This window comes from Sciurus vulgaris, assembly GCF_902686455.1.
Source record: "Sciurus vulgaris genome assembly, chromosome: 3".
Taxonomy (NCBI): Eukaryota; Metazoa; Chordata; class Mammalia; order Rodentia; family Sciuridae; genus Sciurus; species Sciurus vulgaris.
Genome location: NC_136463.1, coordinates 4,381,183 through 4,401,964, shown reverse-complemented (window position 1 = coordinate 4,401,964; position 20,782 = coordinate 4,381,183). Strand labels below are relative to the sequence as shown.

The 20,782-nt window shown below is 61.5% G+C and overlaps 1 protein-coding gene across 8 annotated transcripts in view; it reads left to right on the top strand.

The window, feature by feature from the left end:
- Positions 1 to 20,782, top strand: part of SEPTIN9 (septin 9) — a 144,839-nt gene that overhangs the window by 65,835 nt on the left and 58,222 nt on the right. For all 8 annotated transcript variants that reach the window (XM_079134191.1, XM_079134189.1, XM_079134182.1 and 5 more), the window contains one exon: positions 14,395 to 15,033. In XM_079134191.1, the coding sequence (XP_078990317.1) occupies positions 14,395 to 15,033 (639 nt within the window). The remainder of the gene's footprint in view (positions 1 to 14,394; positions 15,034 to 20,782) is intronic.

Here is a 20,782-nt window from a genome sequence, read left to right as displayed (position 1 = left end):
GAGGCCCAGCAAGGTGGACGCAGGCAGCCAGGAGTGCACCCCACGCCTGCACCCGGTGTTGCCCTGCTGCCAAGGCCTGCTCCTGGCCCTGCTGGTGCCGCCTTACACCAGTTTATCTTTGTGGGCTCCCGCTTGGGTACGACGCCCGTGCATGGGTACAGCCAGGCTCCTAGGCCTGGGTCTGACAGGCAGCTTCTGCCCAGTCCAGGCTTCCTGGGGAGAGACGGGCCACGGGCACACAGGGCTCAGCACGCTTGCAGCGTGGTGGGGCTCTCTGCTCTCGGAGGGCCAGGTACACTGGGGCAGCGCGTGCAGCTCTGGTCTGGCTTCACTCTTGATCAAGCTGCAGTGTCGGGCAGTCATTAGCCTCCCTGTGCCTAGGCCCCCATCTGGTCCTGAGGGTCCAGTAGTCCACTCTTGGAGATTCAGTGCAGTGAGTCCTTCGCAGGGGACAGCAAAGAGCAGTCCTGGCTCCTGCCCCAAGGAGGACGGCTGTCAGCTGGGGGAGGGCCACAGCTGCTGCAGGGCTGGGAGCCAGGCCCTGGGGCAGGCGATTCCCGTGGGGGCTGGCGGGGCTTTGTCCTGTAGTGGGTACGGGACACCAAGTGCACGAAGCCAGGTTTTATCGAGAGTTCCCCAGGCCCTGTGTGGGTCCTTCTCTTTCTACCGTGACACAGTTTGGGGACCTTGGGACCAGCACACCCCCTCTTTCCTCAGCAGTGTCAGTATGTGGCCAAGTTCTGCATGTCCTTCAGTTTGTGACCGCCCTGGGGGCTGAGCGGTGGTGGCTGAAGCTGGACATTGTCCTTGGGTGACTGCTGGGAAGGTGGGGGCAGGGCTGCTGAGCTGGCGGCTCCAAGGTCTCTGAGCAGAGCTGCCTCTGGATGGTGTCGCGTGGGCTGCTTATGGGATTCCAGGAGTGGGGTGGTCGCGGGGAGGCACGTGAGCCCACGGGAGGGCAGGGCTCCACACCCGGCTGCCCCTCAGAAACGCCGTGGTGGGGCTGGGGCTGGGACTCGGTGGCCGAACGCTGGCCTAGCACACGTGAAGCTCCGGGTTCATCCCCAGCACTGCCTAAAAATAAACAAAGGTATTTTGTCCATCTACAACTAAAAAATAAAAATAAATAGAAATTAAAAAAAAAAAAACCACGGCGGGGCGCCCAGGGTGCTTCCTCGCCTAGAACCCCTGGGAGGCAGGGGGCAGAAGTCTTGTCTTTTCTTTTTGCAGTTTTGGGCTGCCCCCCGGGCCCTCGCCCGCAGTAGGCAAGCACTCTGCCACTGAGCGGGTCCCAGCCCTGGACGAGGCTCCTGGAGTGACTCACTCCAGCTGTGGGCTGGTCTGGCCTCTGCACTTGAGAACTGCAGAGGGATGTGGGGGATCTGGAGGACGGGTCCAGGAAGCGTGGGATCTCAGCCACGTCGTGCCCCTGGGAGGGAAGCACGTGAGTCCCAGGAGTGGAAGGTGGATGTCTGTCAGGGTACTGAGGGGTCTGGGGTGTGGATTCAGCAGGTCTCCCCTTTGTTTTTCATGTTTTCTGCCTTGTGCCTCAATTGCTTTTATAAGAAAAAAAAGCAACACATGTTATTTTTCGAAGTTTGTTGTCAGAAAAATAACTCCCCCAGACTAACCTCTGGGCCTGGGATGAGAGCTGAGCGGGCAGCAGCCTGGGAAGTGGGCCTCTAGGGTGCCCGAGACCCAGCTGGTTCTTTCCGGCGCCGGTCAGGTTCTGTGTACAGTGATCCACCTTTGCGGGTGGTGCAGGCTGCAGGAAGGGCCTCTGTGGGCGCTGCTGGCACTGCAGTTCTGTCCTCAGAAATGTGGGCTCCAGCCAGGTCCTCCACCTTGACCCAGGAGGGCGAGCCGCTGGCCAGACCCCGCCCACTGTGCTGTTTGGAGTCGCTGGACCTGGCTGGTTCAGGATCAGGAGCACGTTGGAGCTGGTGTGGGGCTGCTGTGCCCAGGACAGAAGGGCCCTTTCAGCCCAGCAATCCTGTTCCTCACCAGGAAGCCGAAACCAGAGGGGCCGTCTACCTGGTTTGGTTGGGGCACCTTGTGACTCCTTCACACCACGATCCATGGTCCCCCCAGTTCCAGGCCCGTCCTCAGGGTTCCTCACTCTCCTCCTGGGAGCAGCTAGGCAGAGACAGCTGGGGTGAGATTGTCCATTGAGGCAAGAGTGAGCCCCGCCCACGGTCCTGCGCCCAGGTCCTCCTGCCCAGCACCCTCTACGTGGGGCTTGGGTAGTGAGGATTGCAGCTGCCTCCTGCCCCCATTACCTACTGGTGGAGGGAAGGGCCTGGCAGCCTGGGGGCTTCACGGGATGGGAATTTGGCAGGTGGTGATTGGCAGGCCTGATCTCCCTGTGGCTCCAGGCAGTTTGAAGGTTATGGGGCTGAATTGCCTGCTTGGGCCACAGGGCTGAGGGTGCCTGTGTCAGCCAGAGAGGTCTCTGGTACCGAGGGTTGGGGGCTTGCTGTCAACAGCTCTTTCACAGGGCACAGCAGAATAAGGGGTCATGGGACCCAGGCGACCTGGGAGCGGGTAGCTACCTGTCCACAGAGCTGAGCAGGCAGGTTGCTGAGCCTTCCCTCCTCTCCTATCTGGCAGTATCTCTGGGCCGCCCCTCTTGGAAAGAAAGTGAGGTCTGAGGGAGGTCATCGAACAGGGCCCCTCTGTGCTACTGGGGACACAGTGTCTGGTGTCCAGGAGAGATGCCTGTTCTTCTGCCTCAGGAGGATTTTCCTAGAACCGTTGGTGGGGACAGCTGAGTGCTCAGAGAACTAACACACAGAAAAAGGAAGAGACTGTTGGCTCCCCGCGGTGGGGACGGGTGGGCGTTGGGGGCGAGCAGATGAACAGAACAAATGTGTGAGACGCGGAAAGATCTGGGACAGCATGATCCGCCCCGGAGGCTGCAGGGCGTGGGAGTCTCAGCAGAAGGCTCCGCAGCAGGGGACGCGGGCCCTGTGCTGGGTGCCGAGGCTGCTGCTGCACCAGCTGGGCCTCAATGCAGCCCTGGAGGCCCAAGTCCAGATTCACCGTGTGGGCACACTCCTTCCCTGGCCCTCAGCACCCCCATGGTCCTTGGCAGTACAGGGGTCCCTCCAACCTCTGCTCTGTCTTTTCTGCGTCTCCATGTCTCCTGTGTCTCATAAGGACGTTTAGAACCCACCTCAAACCCAGGATGACCTCGCCTTGAGATCTCTAAGTGCATAAAGACCTCACTGCCCACTGAGGTCACACTCACAGGTACCAAGTGGTAGGACTTGGACATGTCTTGTTGGGCCACTGTTCAGTCTGTGGCAGCAACTGATTTTGGGGAGCAGAGCGTTCTAGCTTGGGGTGAGCCCCGAAGGGGATTAGGAAATTGGGCTGCGGCATCCCAAGTTTGTGGCTTGGGTGACTGTTGTCGTCCTGGCGTGTCTACGGAGAGCCAGGTTGTCCTCCTCTCTCTGATCCTTTGCTGGCTGCTGCCTGATGAGGTGGCTCATGCAGGTGGACCAAGACCCTGCTGGACTTCTCAGCCCGGTGCTCCTGCATCCTCTCCCAGGACTGTCCCCTGCGGGGCCCTCTGGTCTCAGCTTCTCCCGGCACTTCTGGGCAGTCCAGGGTCCAGCCCTGCCCAGAACCTCCCCTGCTCTTTGTAGTGCCCAGGGATGTTTAAGCTCCGGGTTTCCCAGAGTTGCAAGAGTCCAGAGGGGAGCCCAGGAGGGTCTCAGCAGGAAGAGCCCAGGCCTTGCCCCGCCCCCACCCTGGGCCATTTGGAATGCCCCGGCCGTCCCTCTCTGGCAGCCCCTTCTGGAATCTTCTCAGTGTCCAGCCGTGGCCTCTCCCATATAGCAAACCATCTCCAACTTTCGGTTTTCTTGGAACCTCTTCTTTGGTAAACCCCTCTTGTCTTTGGGGGTGGTAGCCAAGCCCACCCAGCCCTAGAACTCAGACCAGGCCGGGCTGGCTGGCCGTGTGCTGGGCTGCGTGTTCGCCGTGGCTGTGCCCTCTGCCCACCTGCAGCCCAGCCTGGAGCACCGGGCTGCTGTCGAGGGCTGGTCCCCGCCCCTCCCCGCGCTCGGAGGCCTGGGGAGCGGCTGTCCTGGGCACTGCTCTGACCGGAGCCTGAACTCCGCTCCCCAGGGTCACCGTCCCCTGTAATTAGGTCGCAACTCCTATTGGCCTGGGCCTCCAGGCCACAGCACAGAGCCCATCGGCCCTGGGGTGCCCCCAGCTGGCGTGATTAATGGAGGGCTCCTCCTGGCCCCGGTGGCCCTGGCGTCAGGCTTTTTTCCCTTCATTTTTAAAGTGCTTTTAATATTTCCCCCAGTAGCTGGCCAGAGGGGAGGGAGGGCGGCTTCTCTGCCCGGCCTCTCGGGCACAGCTGCCACCCTTGTACGTACAAGGACCGGGCTGAGAACTCAGGAGGAAAGAGTAGCTTGCCTGGAAACTGGATGCCCGTGGAGCCCCGTCTGGTGCTCTGTCACAGGCTGAGGACCCCGTCCCGGGGCTCCGTCCTGGCTCCCTGGCGAGTGGGGTGCAGTGGGGTGGGTGGTGGGCCGGGGGCGGGCAGCCAGGAGGAGGGTGGTGGGGAGGGTCGTGCCTGACCTGGAGCACTGCCCGGGCCACTCAGTTCTCTCCCCAGAAGGATGGAAAGCTGCAGGCAGGGCCTTGGCTGCCCGAGGGTGTGGGTGGACTAAGGCCCAGGAAAGCCTGCTCTCCTCTGGGACTGCGCACCCGCTGTGGCCTGGAGGGATGTGCGAAGCCCAGCATCTGCCAGGGGCTCCCTCCCGCCCTCCAGAGCAGCCATTTATCAGGGGACCTTTGACCTGAAGCGCCAGAAGAGGGCTTCTGAGCCCCTCCCTAACCTGTGGTGGCCTCGCCCAGCGAAGCTCTCGTGCCCTCTCACCCAGCCACCCCGGCTGCCCCACCCTGAGCCAGGAAGTTCTTCCCTTATCTACCACACATCTGTCTTCTTGCTGCAGCTCCAGCCCACTTCCCTCCTCCCGCTCCTTTGGAGACTGGCCGGCAGCTGACTTGAAGGGGGGAGGGTAGGACCAGTCCAGTCATTGGCAGCCAGTTGTTCAAATGTGCTCGCGTTCCCAAATCTGTAATTTAGGAAAGAAGAAGGGAGTCCCGCTTCTTAGAGTGGCGTTTACGGTCAGCCTGGAATGACCCTGGGGCTGCCAACACTGGGCCAGCAGGAGGCGGGAGGCAGCAGAGGGGACGTTTCCCTGGGGGCCCGGCCACGTCCCAGGCTTCTGCTGAGGTCCCAGCTCTGCGCCGGGTGAAGGGGCTTCTAGAATCAGAAGCTGAGCTCGACCGTCCAGTGGGGTCTGATGAGGCTATGAGGGGTCTTCCCAACCCTGGAGGTCACTTGCACGAGACCCTTCTCAGTTGGGGGGTCATGCCTGCTACAGGTGGGACAACCATGTGACTTACTGCCCCATGGGACACCTGGGAGGGCCTGTGAGCAAACACGGCAGGGTGGCCAGTGTGAGCTGGGAACTTGCCAGGTAGGTTGGACACGTGGACACCTTGACGTGGGCAGGTTCGGTGGCCACTGGGGCCAGGCAGCAAAAGGGACCACAGGGGTCAGGTGTGGAGGCTGGTGGGCCAGTGTGGGCCCAGGGGACTGAGGGTCCTGCCGTGGGCACCAGGGTCCCTTCTGGGGACAGCTGAATCAGAGGCAAGAGGTGTCTTCAGAACGAAGAGTGCTGAATAGGGTGGCCATTGCGGCCTGGAGAGGAGACCTCCTCCCTTGCTATTTTATGTGCTTTTCGTGGTGCTGGGGGTGGAACCCAGGGCCTCACATGTGCCAGGCAAGCGCTCTTCCCCTGAGCTGCTCCCCGGCCCCCTGGTCCCCTTTCTTTCCTGGGTTCTGTTGGTGCTGGGGAGCTCACGCAGTGGAGCCCAAGAGTCCAGCATCATGGTGTCCGAGGGTCAGTCCCGTCTAGGGGCCTGAGGAACAGTTTCTCTAGTCCACGCCTTTCCCAGCTCCTGGTGGATGCAGGTAGTTCCCCACAGTGTCTCTGTGACTTCCCGTGGCCTCCCGGCCCTGCCGTCTTAACACTAGTAACACTGGCCCGCCCTTATCCAGGATGACCTCATCTCAGATTCTCACCTTAATCACACCTCTAAAGACACCTCCTGCCAAGGTCACGTTCACAGGTTCCAGGAGTTAGGCCTTGGGTGTGTCATGGGGCGGGGACACTGTTCAACCCACCACATTTGGCAAACCCAGAGTGGATTCCCATGTTCTTCACAGACACCGTAGCAGATTTGGGAAGCAGTTGCAAGGGGACTGATGGACCTTCTTGTCCATTCTGGATGGATGAGATTGTGTGGCCAGCCTGGGGAGGGCACTGGTTCAGCCTGAGTCCTTGTTTGCCAAGTTAGTAGAGCACTTTTACCCCCAGAGAAGTCAACTTGAAGGGGGGCTGGGGATGGAGCTCAGTGGTAGAATACCTGCCCAGCATGCCTGAGGCCCTGGGTTCAACGCCCAGCACTGTAGGGGAAAAAAAAAAAAGCAAGAGATCTTGTGTCTCAAGAACAGTGCTGACCCCCTGTTTGTGTTCTGCCTTGAGGAGACCCAGGTTTCTGAGCTCAGTTTCTGGAAGGAAAGCTGTGGACTGCCCTGCCCACAGGCCAGGCTGGGCTGAGCGGAGGGTCCCGGGCATGGAACTCCTCAGCGTGCGGAGGGAGGGGGAGGGAGAGGGCTTGTTTATTTCTTTTGGCCTCATCTGGGAAATGCAGCCACAGGCACGTGACATTTTCGACCTGCTTGTTCTCACATCATCATTCCAGAGCTGGACAGGCCTCCTGGGCGGGGCCTGGGACGCACAGGAAGGACTCCACGTGCCCATGATTTCCGGGCCCAGGGATGCTGACCACAGAGAGGAAGACGCCTCCTCCTAAGGTCCTTGGAATAGATCAGATAGGTGGACTAATTCACAGTCCGGGCTGAACAGCCTTCCCCGGTTCTCCTCCGGGAGGTGGAGACCCCCCTTGGCAGAATCGGGGTTCCCAGTGCTGCCACCTGTACCCCTCCCAGGAGTCTGTTCCTCCTTGTCCAGGGGATGCAGGCGGGGGCCTCTGTGAGATCGTCCTGGCCTTGAAGGCGGCGTGCGTCTGGTCAGAGGCAGGGAGCAGGGGCATGTGGACCATGGCCCTGAGCCCTGGTCTCCACAGGTCCTGTGTGCGGATAAGCCCAGTGCGCCAGGGCCTCCTGATCCAGAGCCGGAGCCCTTTGCAGAGTGGACTGGCACTGGAGATGGCTGCTTCTGCCTCTTTGGCCCTGCCAAGCCTGGCCCGGGGGATGGCAGAGGGAGGGGCGGAGGGGAGGATCCTGAGCCGGGGCGCTGGCACCCTGTTCTCTAGGTGAGGCCTGAGGTGTCTGGCCGGGGCCTTGAAGGAGGGAAGACCTTGCCTTCTGTCCTGTTCTTGTTAAGCAGTGGCTCCTCCTGGGGAGCCCAGGGCTGCTTACCGAGGACCCCGGGCCGGCTCCGCAGTGGCTGGTTTTAAGCCCTTCCTCTTGGGCTCTTCTGCTTCCTGAGAACACTCCCGCCCCAGCACAGCGTCTGCTGCCTCCTCCCTGTCCCTCCACCTGCCCGGCATCCACTCTCCTCCTCCACCAGCCGCCCAGGCCTCCCACAGCCCGCAGCCCATCCAGAGACCAGGCTCCAAGTGGGAGGTGACCCCTGGGGTCGCTCGGGGGATGAGGCAGTAAGAGGAGCACAGTGGAGCTCTTGGGGCAGCTGGAGCTCAGCCCACGGGAGCCCTGGTCGTCCCACCTGAGTGGGGGAGAGAGCTGGGGTGCTGGTGGTCCCAACCGGGGCAGGGGCCCCAGTGTTAACTCCTTCCTTCCTTCTGCAAGCATGGGCCCCGGAGGGTACCAGGAAAGGCTCTGTGCAGAGACACACCCAGGCCAGGGCTGGCCACGGACGACACGGCACGTGCCAGGTGCCTGCCCACCCAGGATGCCCACTCAGCACAGGGCGGTCGTGCCAGCAAGTTGTGACTGCCATGGCCGCTCCTGAACCCTTGTCTCCATGACCCCGACTGCACGTGATGTGGCCCTGGGCATAGCAGCGACGCCTGGACCTGCCCCTGCCCCCTGCCTCATTGCCCATGTCCCCTGACACCCAAACTTCCAGACTGGGTCTTGGTTTTGGGGCCCCATCTGTTCCTCGAAGGTTGGTTTGTGTGCCGAGGTGCTTCTGCCTCCCCGACCACGGCTTTGCCTCGCCCCAAGAGCTTGGGCAAGGAGGTAGCAGAGGCCAAGGCCCTGACCGCCACCCGCCACCCGCCACCCTTGCATGGCACAGCCCTCGGAGGAGCCTGAACGGGGTGGAGGTCAGCCAAGGCTGTGGTCCCGTGCTCGGGCCCCTCCACACACTTCAGCTGTGGGTGGGGTCTGTGCAGGCCAGGGCAGCACACCGGACCAGCCGTACGTCCTGGGGTCCCTGGGACTGTCCTGGCTACTGCTGCAGGGCAGACCCACCAAGGCAGTGCCCTGGAGCGGAGCTCACGGTCCCATGCTGCTCCCTCCTGTCCCCCACCCCTGCATGGGGGTTCATTTTGACCTTGGGCCGTGGCCTTTCTGTACCAGTCTTTCCCGGGTCTGCGCAGGGCCTCCAGACTCTCCCGATGTCGCCTCCCCCGACCAGGCCCATCTGTGCACCAGGAAGCGCTCGATCAGGTTTCAGAAGCCGGGAGAGGTCTGTGGCCTGCGGTCAGAGCAGGCCCTTCACAGTGGCCCCTTGTGCGAGGCACACTGCCCCCTCCACAGGCCCAGTCCAAGCTGCTCCCGATTTGCCCCCTGCGGGCACAGGCGGCAAGATCTGCATCTGGAGGGAGGCTGTTCTGGCCTCTTTGTGTAGCAGCTGAGGCTGTAGGTGCTTGATTGGCAGGAGAGGGTGGCCCTGTGCCCAGCCTGGGAGAGAAGCCGGTCAGGAAATGCCCTCCCGGGAGGGGTCGTGGGCCAGTGCGCTCAGCCACCCACACCCTCCAGCTGGTCTGCAGCGAGGTGCGTTTCTCAAAGTGTCCATTGTTTTAAGCCCTGGAAATCTGAAGTGACAGCGTTCGTCGTTGTCATATTGGGGGAGGCGGGGAGGTCTGATGACGCCCGCCACAGTTCCATTGGAGCTAGTCATTCTCCAAGAGGGTGCGAGTGTGCGAGTGTGCGTGCGGGTGAACGAACGGCACGTGTGTGTGACAGGATTAGGATCTTGGTAGACATCGTGTGTCCTGCTATTTTTACTTAATATTCTCAGCATTTCTCATCTTCCGAAGCGCAATTTTGATGACTCCGCGGGACTTCGGCATATGGGTTTAGAAAAATCTGCGTAAACCCGAATCGTTTCCAACGTTTGCCGTGTTAGTGCTGATGCAAATGTCCCGGTGCATAAATCTTTCTGTCCTTCTGATTATTTCCTTGGGATAAATTCCCAAGGAAAGTGGGCCAAAGTGCAGAATCTGTCTTCAGGCTTTTGCTTGAAGTTCGGGAGGGTAGAGGCCAAGGTCCGGAAGCGTCTGGGAGCAGGCGAGGGTTGAGCTGGTTTGGAGGGCCGTGAATCACAGGGGCAGTGAAGCGGGGCAGAGGCGGCCCTTCATGCTCTGGGGGACAGCGCTGTCTTACCTCCCAGTGGCAGAGAGAGGACCCAGGGTGACTGTAATCCCAGCGACTCAGGAGGCCGAGGCAGGAGGACTACAAGTTCAAGGCCAGCCTGGCCCTGTATTTGTCTGATACTGTGCCGCAGGCCAATGATGTCCAGCTGGGGTCTCCTGCCAGCCTTTTGTAGCATTAACTCCTCGCAGACAGAAGGGGAGGCCTCCATGGTCCCCCAGGGGACCATTCTTCTGCCCAGTTGGTTCCTGAGACCTGAGGTGTGGTCTTGGGGTCCGAAATCTGCAAAGTAGCGAGCTCACGAAAACTCTGGCCACACAGGGACAGCTTTGACAAACTGCCTCTCCCTCCAGGGGAGGGGAGGACACAGCTAGTGAAAATACCCGTGGCTGCAGGGTGGGGGTGACATGGGGGTGGGGGCTTCTCCAGGGAGTGATCGTGTTGGGAAGAGGGGAGGCTCTGCCAGTGGGTGCAGACCTGGGGGTGACTTTAGGACTCTGATGGGGAGGAGGTGACCGAGGACTCTGACACACTGTCTCCTAACTGTTCGTGGCTGGGTGTTCTCCATGAGGTCCTCCATGGGAGCCATTGCACATGGGCGTCCCCTGCCTTACACAGTGATCTGGTCTCCTTGCCAAGTGTCCCACTGTGAATCTAGGGCAGGGCTGCCCTCCCCAGGGACCCTCCCACCATATGGGGCCTTCATGACTTCAGCAGGGAAGGGAGGCAGCTCTGTGGGGCCCTGCTGAGTGCGGTGGGGCAGGACCAGGGCTGGTGGAGAGCTGAAGGGGCCGCGGGAGGCTTGGGAGGGGCCGGAGCCCCATCTCCCAGGGGTCTCTGTGCTTGTGTCCTGTGGCTACTGTAACAAATCACTGGAAACTGGGGAGCTTCACAGCGCACGTTTATTCTCTCACAGTTCTGGAGCCAGAAGGCTGAGTTCCAGGTGTCGGGTAGGACCATGTCCCCTCCACACTGCCCCAGGGGAAGGATCTTCTTGGCCTCTCCAGGCCTCCAGGGGCCCTAGTGTCCTTCAGCTTGGACTGTATCCTCCAGTCTCTGCCTCTGTCTTCACATGGCCTCTCCTCTGGGCCTCCCTGGCTCTGAAATCCCCTCTCCCTTTTTCTTATGAGGACACTTGCTGGTGTTCCTCCTAAACCAAGAATGTTCTCATTCTTAGGATCTGTAACTGGATTCTATCCTAAATACCAAAGACCTTTTCCAGATAAGCTCACCTTCTCCCTAGGTTCTGAGGTTGGCACTTGGACATGTCTTTTTTTATTTTTGGTACTTGGGATTGAACCCAGGAGTGCTTTACTACTGAGCCACACCCCCAGCCCATTCAGTTTTTTATTTTGAGACAAGGTCTTGCTAAGTTGCTTAAGGCCTTGCTGAGTTGCTGAGGCTGGCCTCTAACTTGTGATCCTCCTGCCTCAGCCTCCCAAACTGCTGGGTTACAGGTGTGCACCACTGTGCTTGGCTGGATATGTCTTTTTTGAGAACACCATTCAAGCCATTAAGGAACCTTAGAGGAAAGTGGATCTCTCAGACTGAAACAAGAAGGAAGACTGTTGCTTCTCTGTTCCCAAGGTCTGTTCTCTGAGGCTCCCTCTGGGCTCCATGCCCACAATTAAAAACTTGTGATTCAACCGGTAGTGAGTTTCATAAAAGTCCCAAGCTCCCGGGAGGGCTGGGGGTGGGCTCGCGGTGGGGAGTAGACAGTGTCCAGCTCTGCTCCCTGGTGTGGAGGCAATGGTGTGACCGTGTGGGGCCCAGGCAGGCCCCAGGGGAGGCCAGAGTGGGCCTGGCTTGGAGGCCTGGTTCTTGAGGAGCAGGAGGAGGGAGGAGGAGGAGGAGGAGAGGTGCTGGTTTGGGGCTGCCGTGGGCCAGGCAGGCCCCTTGCTATTTAGGTATTGCTTTCCAACGGCCCAGCGGGCACACGGTGTCCTTGGGGAAGGGGTCGCCCCCCAGCACAGAGGGGCTCCTCCTGCTGCAACTTTTAGCTGCTCTGTACCGTGTGCACACATCACAGCAGCGATCAAGAGTAACTCAGCCAGACACGGTGGCGGGTGCCTGTGAGCCCAGCAACTCAGGAGGCTAAGATTGCAAGTTCAAGGCCGACCTGGGCGACTTTCCGAGACCCTGCCTCAGAAAGGGCTGGGGGTGTACAGCTCAGAGATCAGAGGTAGTGTGCTCCTGGGTTCAGTCCCCGGCCACCCCCCAAAAAAGGAACCAGATGCAACCCCTGTGTTCTGATGGTCACCGCCCTGATAGCAGAATGGGGTGGTTCAGGGCAGCAGATGCCTGATAGGTAACAGCCAGGCGGGGAGCAGAGGTCACCAGGGTGTGCTTGGGGACAGTGGGGATGTGAGCCTTGAAAGCAGCCACAGCGGGGGTGGCAGGATGCAGTTGGCGCAGATGGTGGCGTGGGAGGAGCAAGCCCACGCGGGCCTCATGGTGCCGTGGGGCAGCGGGAGGGCAGGTTCTGGTTCTCGAGTGGCCTCCCTGTGTGGCTGGGTCACCACATCTCTACTGGAGACTCCATCCCAGCTCTCCCAGGGAAGGCTTTGCTGAGGGTGCAGGCCTGGCAATCGGGAGTGCCTCCCGGTGGCTTCCTCCAGGAGGGTCGCTGCAGATGGAGGCCCAGGCCTCTTTGGACTCCGAGGGAAGGGTCATCCTACTCGCTGAGGCAAGCCCGGCTCCGGTCTTCACTCCTCCAGTGTCTGCTCTGCTGCTGGCCAAGGCTGCAGGGAGGGGGCGGATACTTCTAGAGAGTTTCCAGCACAGGGCACCTCATCTGGGGCAGTTTGGACCTGCACTCGAGGTCCAGTGACCTCGGGAGACCCAGGGAAGCACACGAGGGTGCAGTTCTGGGCCTTGGATCCCCTGGCTTGGGGATTACCCCACTGCTGACGTTCCCCTGTTGACTTTCCCCGGGCCCCTGGTGCTCCTCGGAACCACAACAAGCAGTTTGCACAGAGGGTGGCGAAGCCCATGCTGGCCCAGGGACAGGGACAGCTGCACCAATCTGGAGCTGGCATGTCCCTGACCCCTTGGCTAGGACCCTGTGCCCAGTGGCCACACTGTCACCAGGTTCACTGACCGGGCCTGTGAGCAGCTGCGGCTTGTGGGTGTGATTTTTGTTGGGCTGTGCTACACCTTGGTCTCATTATTTATTTATTTATTTTGTGGTGCTGGGGACAGAACCTGGGCCCTTGCCCCTTGCCACCGATCTACGACCCCAACCCCACGCCTGGAACTTGCGACCCTCTTGCCTCAGCCTCCGAGGAACTGGGATCGTCGGTGTGCGCCACCGCACCCGGCTGCCCGGTGTGTTTAGAAAGGGCTGGTTTTGCTTGGGGCCAGGGTTTAAAACTTAGGAGGTACCACGTAGAATTGCAGAAGCTCTGGCCACCATGGGCCCGGGTTCCTGCAGGGCAGAGATGGCTGCTAGCAGCTGTCCCTTCCTGGTCACACCTGCCACTCTGCTGACATTTACTGCCTTGGTCTGGGCTCAGGAAAAGTGAGTTCGGTGTTCCCTTCTGTGTCCACGAAGAATGAGGGATGCCCAGGGCTAAGGTCCTCACGTGAGTGCCACGTCTGGGAGCTGGTAGTCTCCACAGCTCGGCGTCAGGGCTTGGGCCTCCTCCGCCTTCCTCTCTTCCCACCCCTGACACCTGCCTCCTGCCTCTCAGGCACCCACCAGCCTCTGGCCTTCTGAAGGAGGTGCTGGCCCTGCCCACACAAGAGCCGCGTTTGCCTTTGGAGGAAAGAAGACCGGAGAGCTTTGTCCAGCTGTTGCTGGGGTGCTGGCCACCGGCCATCAGTCCTTTTCCCCGTGGGGAGGAAGGAAGCAGTGGGGTGTCCTGAGATCCTGGGCCCTGGGGGCTGGCGAGGCAGGGAGGGCCGGGGAGGTGCTGGGTTGCCCGGGAGGAGCTCTGGATGTTCCTGCCACGTGGGCCCCTTCCTGTTGCTCCGTAACCAGGCAGCTGGTTCTCATTTGGTGGGAGGCTGCAGGGCTGTGGGATAGCGGCTTTCCAGGCACCGTCCGCCGCCTCTGAGCGACCCTGGCGGAGGTGGCAGGAGAGCTAGGTGCTGGGCTTCAGGCTGGGGGGCAGTGGTCAGTGTCCCTCAGGGCCAAGAGTACAGGATGGAGACCGTGTGGGAGGGGAGAGGACGGAGGAAGCTGGTTAGTGGGGACCAACCCGGGGGTGAGACGGGCAGACCCGTAGTCTGGCTCCACCAGGCCATTGGCACATTGCCGGGGTGCCCCCTGCCTCGGGAAGAGTAGCTTTCCCTCGCGGGTTGTTGGGGGCGCACATGTGCCTAGGCTGGCGAGCCCTGTGTCCGTGTTGTTCACGGTCCTGTCTTTCGCCCGTTCCCACCCTGATTCTGAGCCGTCATGGTTGTGGTTCTGTCCCTGGGGACACGTTTGCCGATGGTGTTGGGGTGTGCGCTGTGGGTGGGGCCAGGAGGGAGCCAGAAAGCCGCGCCAGGAAGAAACCCAAGGCCCCTCCTGAGCCAGGATGTTCTGTAGGTGCACCCGGAGGGGGAGGCTGTGGCCTCCGCGCTGTGGCCTTGGTGGGGTGGTGTCCTTCCCACTCCAGCCTCTTCTCCCAGAACTCTTGATTGCTGCTGTCCTGGGAGACCTGGAATGGGCCTGTCCTCTTCTGGTCCCCGAGTGTCCCATGTAGTCCCAGCCAGCTTACGCTCCTGGGCTCTTCCTTCGCCCGAGGCCCACCGCCGAGCTGCTCACCACGGCCTCCTCTCTCTTTCAGCCTTGAAGAGATCCTTTGAGGTCGAGGAGGCCGAGCCAGCCAACTCCACCCCACCCCGGAGGGTCCAGACACCCCTGCTCCGTGCCACTGTGGCCAGCTCCACCCAGAAATTCCAGGACCTGGGTGTGAAGAACTCAGAGCCCACCGCCCGCCATGGAGACCCCCTGGGCCAGCGCTCCCCTAAGCCTGCCCTGCGGAGGGTGGAGCTGGCGGGGCCCAAGGCGCCCGAACCTGTGTCCCGGCGCACCGAGCTCTCCATTGACATCTCCTCCAAGCAGGTGGAGAACGCAGGCACCCCTGGGCCCGCCCGGTTTGGGCTCAAGAGGGCTGAGGCACTGGGCCACAAGACCCCAGACCCGGCCCCCCGGAGGACGGAGGTCACCATCGTCAAGGCCCCGGAGGCAGCCCACCGCAGGATGGAGGCCCCCGCCTCCAAGATCCCCGAGGTGCCTGCCGGCCCTGCCCTGGACGCAGCCCCCAAGAGGGTTGAGATTCAGGTGCCCAAGCCCGCCGAGGCGCCCGCCTGTCCCCTCCTGCCCCAGACCTCGGAGAATTCAGAGCCTGCCCTGATGTCCCAGCTACAGAGCAGGCTGGAGCCCAAGCCCCTGGTGGTCGAGGCCCCGCCCAGGAGCCAGGATGGTGAGTAGCCGGGCTGGGTCCTCCAGGGTGCAGGTGGGACGGGGCTTTAAGCTGGGGTCACTGGAAGGATCTGGAAGTGGGGGAGATGCTTTTGTGGAGATGGAGGAGCTGAATGCGCCGGGCAGTGTCCCAGGGCTCAGGGAGGGTCTGGCCCCCTCGCTGGGCCCACAGCGAGGAACATGAGGACGTAGTGAGACTTGCCAGAGTCTGTGGGTGGTAAGGGGCCCCCTTCATCGGTCACCCTGGGCTGTGGCGGGACTCTGCGATGTGATCCCGGAAGCCTGAAGGGCTTGGAGGATGGTGATTGGGGCCAGACGTGTGGGATTGGGAGCCACAGATGGGCCCAGGTCCCTGTGGCTGCTGGGCCAACAGGTGGGCCGTGTGGGGTGCAGGTTCTGCTCAAGAGGAACCGCGGGCTTCCTAGAAGGGCCGGGCAGAGGCCAGGGGCCCCAGCAGGGGAGGAAGGCTCCCTTGTCCCCTGGGCTTGCTGGGGAGCCCTTCTGTCCTGCTGTCTCTGTGCCTTGGCCTCCCCACCACCACGCTCCAGGGAGGGCTGGCTGTGGCCAGGGCAGGAAAGGAGAGCAAGGGCACCCTGGCCTTCGCCCACTAGGGAAACAGTGAGGGCCCCTGGGAAGGGTCCCTGGGCCCAGAGGCTGTGGGACCCGCACCCACTTCATCCGGGGGCGCGCCAGGCGAGGGGAGGGGGGCAGGGCTCTGCGGTCCCCTCAGTGCCCGCAGGGGACATGGCCAGGCCTGCGTGGGTGTGGACCCAGGGGCACCGTGGTGCTTCTCAGAAGCCCGCTCGTCCTATCTCGGCTGTCCCCAAGCCCCCAGGGGATCTTGACTCCACAGAGCATGTTAAGGGGCACTGGGTTATCAGCCCTCTGAAAGCTGGTGCACGTGTGGGACTCGGAACTCAGCGTCCTGTAGTGCTCTTTGGCTAGGTGACCCAAAGGGACTGCTTTTTTGATTGACCTCATTATTGTCATTATTTTTAATTGTGGTGAATATGCAACGTAAGACTGACCATGTCAGTCGTTTTCAGTACACAGTCGGAGGCATTGCACGCATGCACCATTGCCCCATCGTCCCCAAACTCACATCTTCTGTCTCCTTCAAACCACTCCCTGCTCCCGGGGGCCCAGGCAGCCTGCCCTCCGTCTATCTCAGGAGCTGGGTGGCCCACAGACAGGTCTCTCTGGAAGTGCAGCTCATGGTTTTTGTCTTTCTGTGGCTGACTTATTTTACTCCACATGATGCCCTTGAAGGTCACCCAGGTCCCAGCCTGTGTCACCATCTCCTTCCTTTTCAAGGCTGACTAATACTCCGTACATATGCACATGGCGTTTCGTCTAGCTCCCCCCAGGGGCCGCCATGCGTAGTGCTGCTGTGAGCGTGCATGTCCTTCAGACCTTTCAGCCCTTGCTTTCGGTTCTCTCTGGTTCTCCTTCTAGAATGAGGGTCTCCCCGTGGTCAGCGGGCGGGGTGGGGATGTGTAGGCCATGCTCTGGGCTCTTGCCCTTGCACACAGAGTGCCTACATCCTGCCGAGGCTTCCCTTAGCTCCGCAGGCCCAGGGTCCTGGGGCTCTGCATTTCTGACTGTGTCTGGCCTCGGGCCGCCCTGAAGATAGCCAGGCCCTCGTGAGCTTTAAAGGCTCCCCCGCCCTGGGCGTGCGAGCCTGTGTCTCTTGATCCTGCAGAGGATTGATCCTGCAGGCTTGATCCTGCAGAGGCCTCTGCCCCATCCACCCAGATGGGATGACCAGGGCTGCAGGTGGGGCGGCGTCTGGTGTGTGCGGGGCGGCTGGGCGCTGCCTCCCCATCCCCAGTCTTCTGTGGGTCCAGGATCTTGGTTTGATGTGCCACCGGATGTGCCCCCCCTTCTGGGACAAGGTGCTCACCCTCTGCTGAGTCAGACGGGATGTGGTTGTGGAGACAGAACTGGCTGTCCAGATCTTGGTGACAGCTGGTGCTGGGTGCATGGGAGGGTCCTGGCTCCAGGTGGCACTGCCAAGGAAGTGCACAGGGGATGCCAGTCTTCCTCCAGCACAGATAGCTCAGCCCCACTTTGAGCAGAGACTGTGCCAGGTGCTGGGGCACAGGGGGGAGCCCGTGGCCTCTGCCTCCAGAGCCTGCCACGCCGTAGGCAGCGTGGCGGGTGAACAGCTGCTGAGGAGCAGGGAGGGGCGGGGAGCCGCCTGGGCGGGTGGGATTTCGCCAGGCCAGGGCAGGAGAGGACAGCTCTCCAGGTGGGGAATGGGGGTCACTGTGCAGAGGCCTCGGGAGCCTGAACCTGGGGGGATCAAGTAGAATGTGAACGTGCGTGAGAGCAGATGCGGGTCACCCCATGGTCAGGGCCCAGCTCCTGTGGAGAGCCAAGGCCTGGAGGAGGGCAGAGAGGCCGGAAGGACAGAGCCTTCCCAACGGAGGGGTGTTCCTGAAATCTGAGGGGTGTGCCCCAGGGCCCTGGCCCCTCTTCCAAGGCCCTGCCTGGTTCTTCGTCCCCCCTTCCTTGCTCCTCAGCCTGGCCTGTCCCTCTGGACACAGACTGGTCCCACCTCTGCCTTCTCCCTTCCACCTCATGGGCGACCGGTTCGGAAGTGCCCAGAGTTCCCCACGGATCCTACTCTGACTGCTCTCTGAGGCCACCATGCTGACTCTTGTGCCTGAGGGCCAGCTGGCATGGCGGGGAGGGCCTGGGAGGGAGGGACCACCTCAATTAGAGGCTCAGCCCCTTGGCTGCTACCTCCAGGACGGGGTCTCCGGGGCCCAGCTGAGCTGCTCCCAGCCCTGAAGACAGACTGGTGAGGTCCATTCACACTGGAACCTTCTTGGGCTTGCTTGCCTGGGCCCCGTTCTCCAGCTCTTCTCTGGGTGTCCACACTGCTCCCTGTGCCCCTCTGCCCTGACCTCCTGGCCCCCCGCCTTCCTCCTTCACACTGCCTCCCCGAGTAACCCCCCAGGCACGTCCCCCGACCCCACGTCCCTCGGCTCCTGCGTGTCCTCCTGAGCTGCTTTGCATCTCGTGTGAAATACCTGATGTTTGGCTTAGGGTCCAAGTTATTTGTGTACGAACCTTCTTTTCTCTGCGAGATTTGTTTTTCAATGGAAAAGTAGTTTTTCAGATTACCAAGAGTAACTCTTTTTAAAATGTAGAAAAATAACAGAAAGTGGAAAGAAACCGGAATTTGCCCAGAAGCCAGCTGCGCGAACCTCCAGCATCTTATTAGGCAGCCTTCACACGCTTTCCTTGCCCTGTGGAATCTAGGTTCCTGGAAGGTGGGGCTGTTGCCTTTGGTTTTGTGAAGAATCCTGTAAGACAGCCAGTGCGACTTGGGCCCAGCAGGCCTCAGTAGGATAGTGTTGGAGTGACCCAGGGTGGGGACCCAGGCAGTGCAGGGACCCTGCAGATCCCCCGGGGACTCCAGGACTGAGCAGATGCTTTTCCTGTCGACTGCCCCAGGGCACCTGCTTCCCTGCCCAGGCTTGTGGTCTCCTGCAGTGTTGGGGCAGGGTGGACCTGGGGGACTCTGAGGGGCAGGGTTTTGAGTGTGTGTAGGCACCCCTGGAAGGGTCAGCATCCAGGGAGGACAGGGGGACTGAAGATGGCTGAAGAGGAGCCAGAGGGAGAGGGCCCAGGGCCTGTCGAGGTCTGAGCCCCGTGCTGCCTGCTGGATTCTCTGTTTCTGGCCCTGTCCCTCGGTCCCTGCTTGTCACCCTTCTCTCAGAAGGGACTTGATCCTTTTTGGATCATCCCTGGTCCATTCCATCTGTGGGTGAGGCTGGGCTGTGGGAGGACCCAGAACTCAGCCGGCAAGGGTGGGCTGCTGGTTCAGTCCCTCCCCGGGCCAGGCCCCGCTCTGCAGCGCCAGCCAAGCTCCCGAGGCTGCCTTATAAGGTGGCACTCCCTGCTCGGTGGGGATGGTACCTTGCCTTCTCTGGTGTGCGGGGAGGCCAGGCTGAGTTCCTGGGCGTGTCCCAGCTCCACCCAGAGCTGCCTCTGACCCTCCCAGCCTCCATCTCTGAAGCCCTCAGTGAGGGAAGGTCGGATCACCACGGTGGGCTCCAGCTCTCTGGGGTGCAGCTCCGAGTCGGGTCATCTGTGGTGGTGCCAGGGGCCCCTTGTGATCGAGGCCTGAGGTCGGGGTGGGGCAGACGCAGCAGGTTTCCCTTTGACTGAAAACGTGTGGAGGGGCTGGGGCTGTGGCTCAGTGGTGGAGCGCTGGCCTGGCATGTGTGAGGCACTGGGTCCGATTCTCAGCATCACATATGAATAAATGAATAAAATAAAGGTCTATCAACATCTAAAAAACTATTTTAAACAAAACAAAAAATGCCTAGACATATCCCTGGCATGGACGGACTGCTGGGGGTGGGTGCAGTCAGGCCCCACTGAGCAGCTCTGCTCTGGTGGGTGAGGTGCCTTGCGCTCCAGGTGTGACCCAGTGGCCTCCGAGGGGCACCTGAGTGATGTCCCAAGCAGGCCCTGTGTGCAGGCTGGGGACAGACAGCAGGGGCTGTGAGCCAGCGTGGGTCAATCCACAGAGCATTTCCTGGACCCCTGTTCTCCCGGGCTCAAGAGTCTGAGGGGTGGAGTCATTAGCCAGGGGAAGTGGAGTGTGTGCCCCGCCCGGCCTGGAGGACTCAGTGTGTCCAGCACCTTCAAGGGGTCGGAGTGTAAAGCCGGGAGAGGATGGCCATCCTGGGACTGAGGGAGGAAGTGTCCCTGGCTCAGAGCTCCTTAGCAGTCCTTTGCGTTTACAGGATGCCCACATTCTGCAGGGTGCCCTGTGGGCCATCTCTGGCCTGTGCTTTCCCAGAGGCCAAGTCTGTGCTGTCCCCTGCACTGGACCTGAGTTGAAGGGCCCTGGCGTCTGGCCCTGGTGCAGAGTCTTCTGTGTGGGGTGGCTTGTTTCTACTTCTGGAGAGCTACGGCCCATGCCCCAGGAGGGACATTCCCCCTGGACTCTGTTACCTGGAAGACAGCCTCTGCTCTGAGCCCCTCCAGTTTTCCTGACTTGCCCCCAGGGGGCACCCGGCACCCTATTACTCTGGGACAGGGCCTTCCTTTCCCCTGAATGGGCACATACCTTCTCTGAGCTGTCCCTGGAGCCATTATGCCTGGGTCTAGAGAGGAAGGCCCTCACGTTGGGGGACAGGAGGACCTACGTGGGGGGAGTGACCAGGCCAGGTGGGTCTCCAGGGTGGGGCAGGGTGGGGGACAGAGAGGACAGATCTGGCTCTGTGGCTTTGGACAAAGAGCCCCTCCCCTGGCTGGCCCGCCCAGCTGTCGGCCAAGCCCAGTGTGCAGCGGTGAGGAGCCAGGGGCCGCTGCGGGGAACGCTGGCCCGCAGCTGCAGGATACCTTAAATAGAGCCGAGCAGCTGCTGCCGAGTGGGCGGGGCCAGGAGGCTGGTCCGCCCCCCCCCCCCCCCCGCAGGTCCGCTGGTCCGCCCACTGTGGGGCGGGGCCGGGGGCCTGACCACCCAACCCGGCCGCCAGACACATGGCCCTGGGCGAGGACTGCCCTGGGTGCTGGTCCCAGGAGGGCGAAGCAGCTGTCCAAGGAGCTGCCGGAGCTGCCAGGACCCAAGGTTTGCATCGAGGGGCGGCTGTCAGGCCGCGAGCCTAGCCAGACAACTGTGCTCACACAGAGGGCACGTTCAGCTCTGCAGAAGGGCTCGGACTCCCCACCCTGCACCCTGAAGTGTGGGAGCCCCTGACCAGACCCTAGATTCCGGCAGGCAG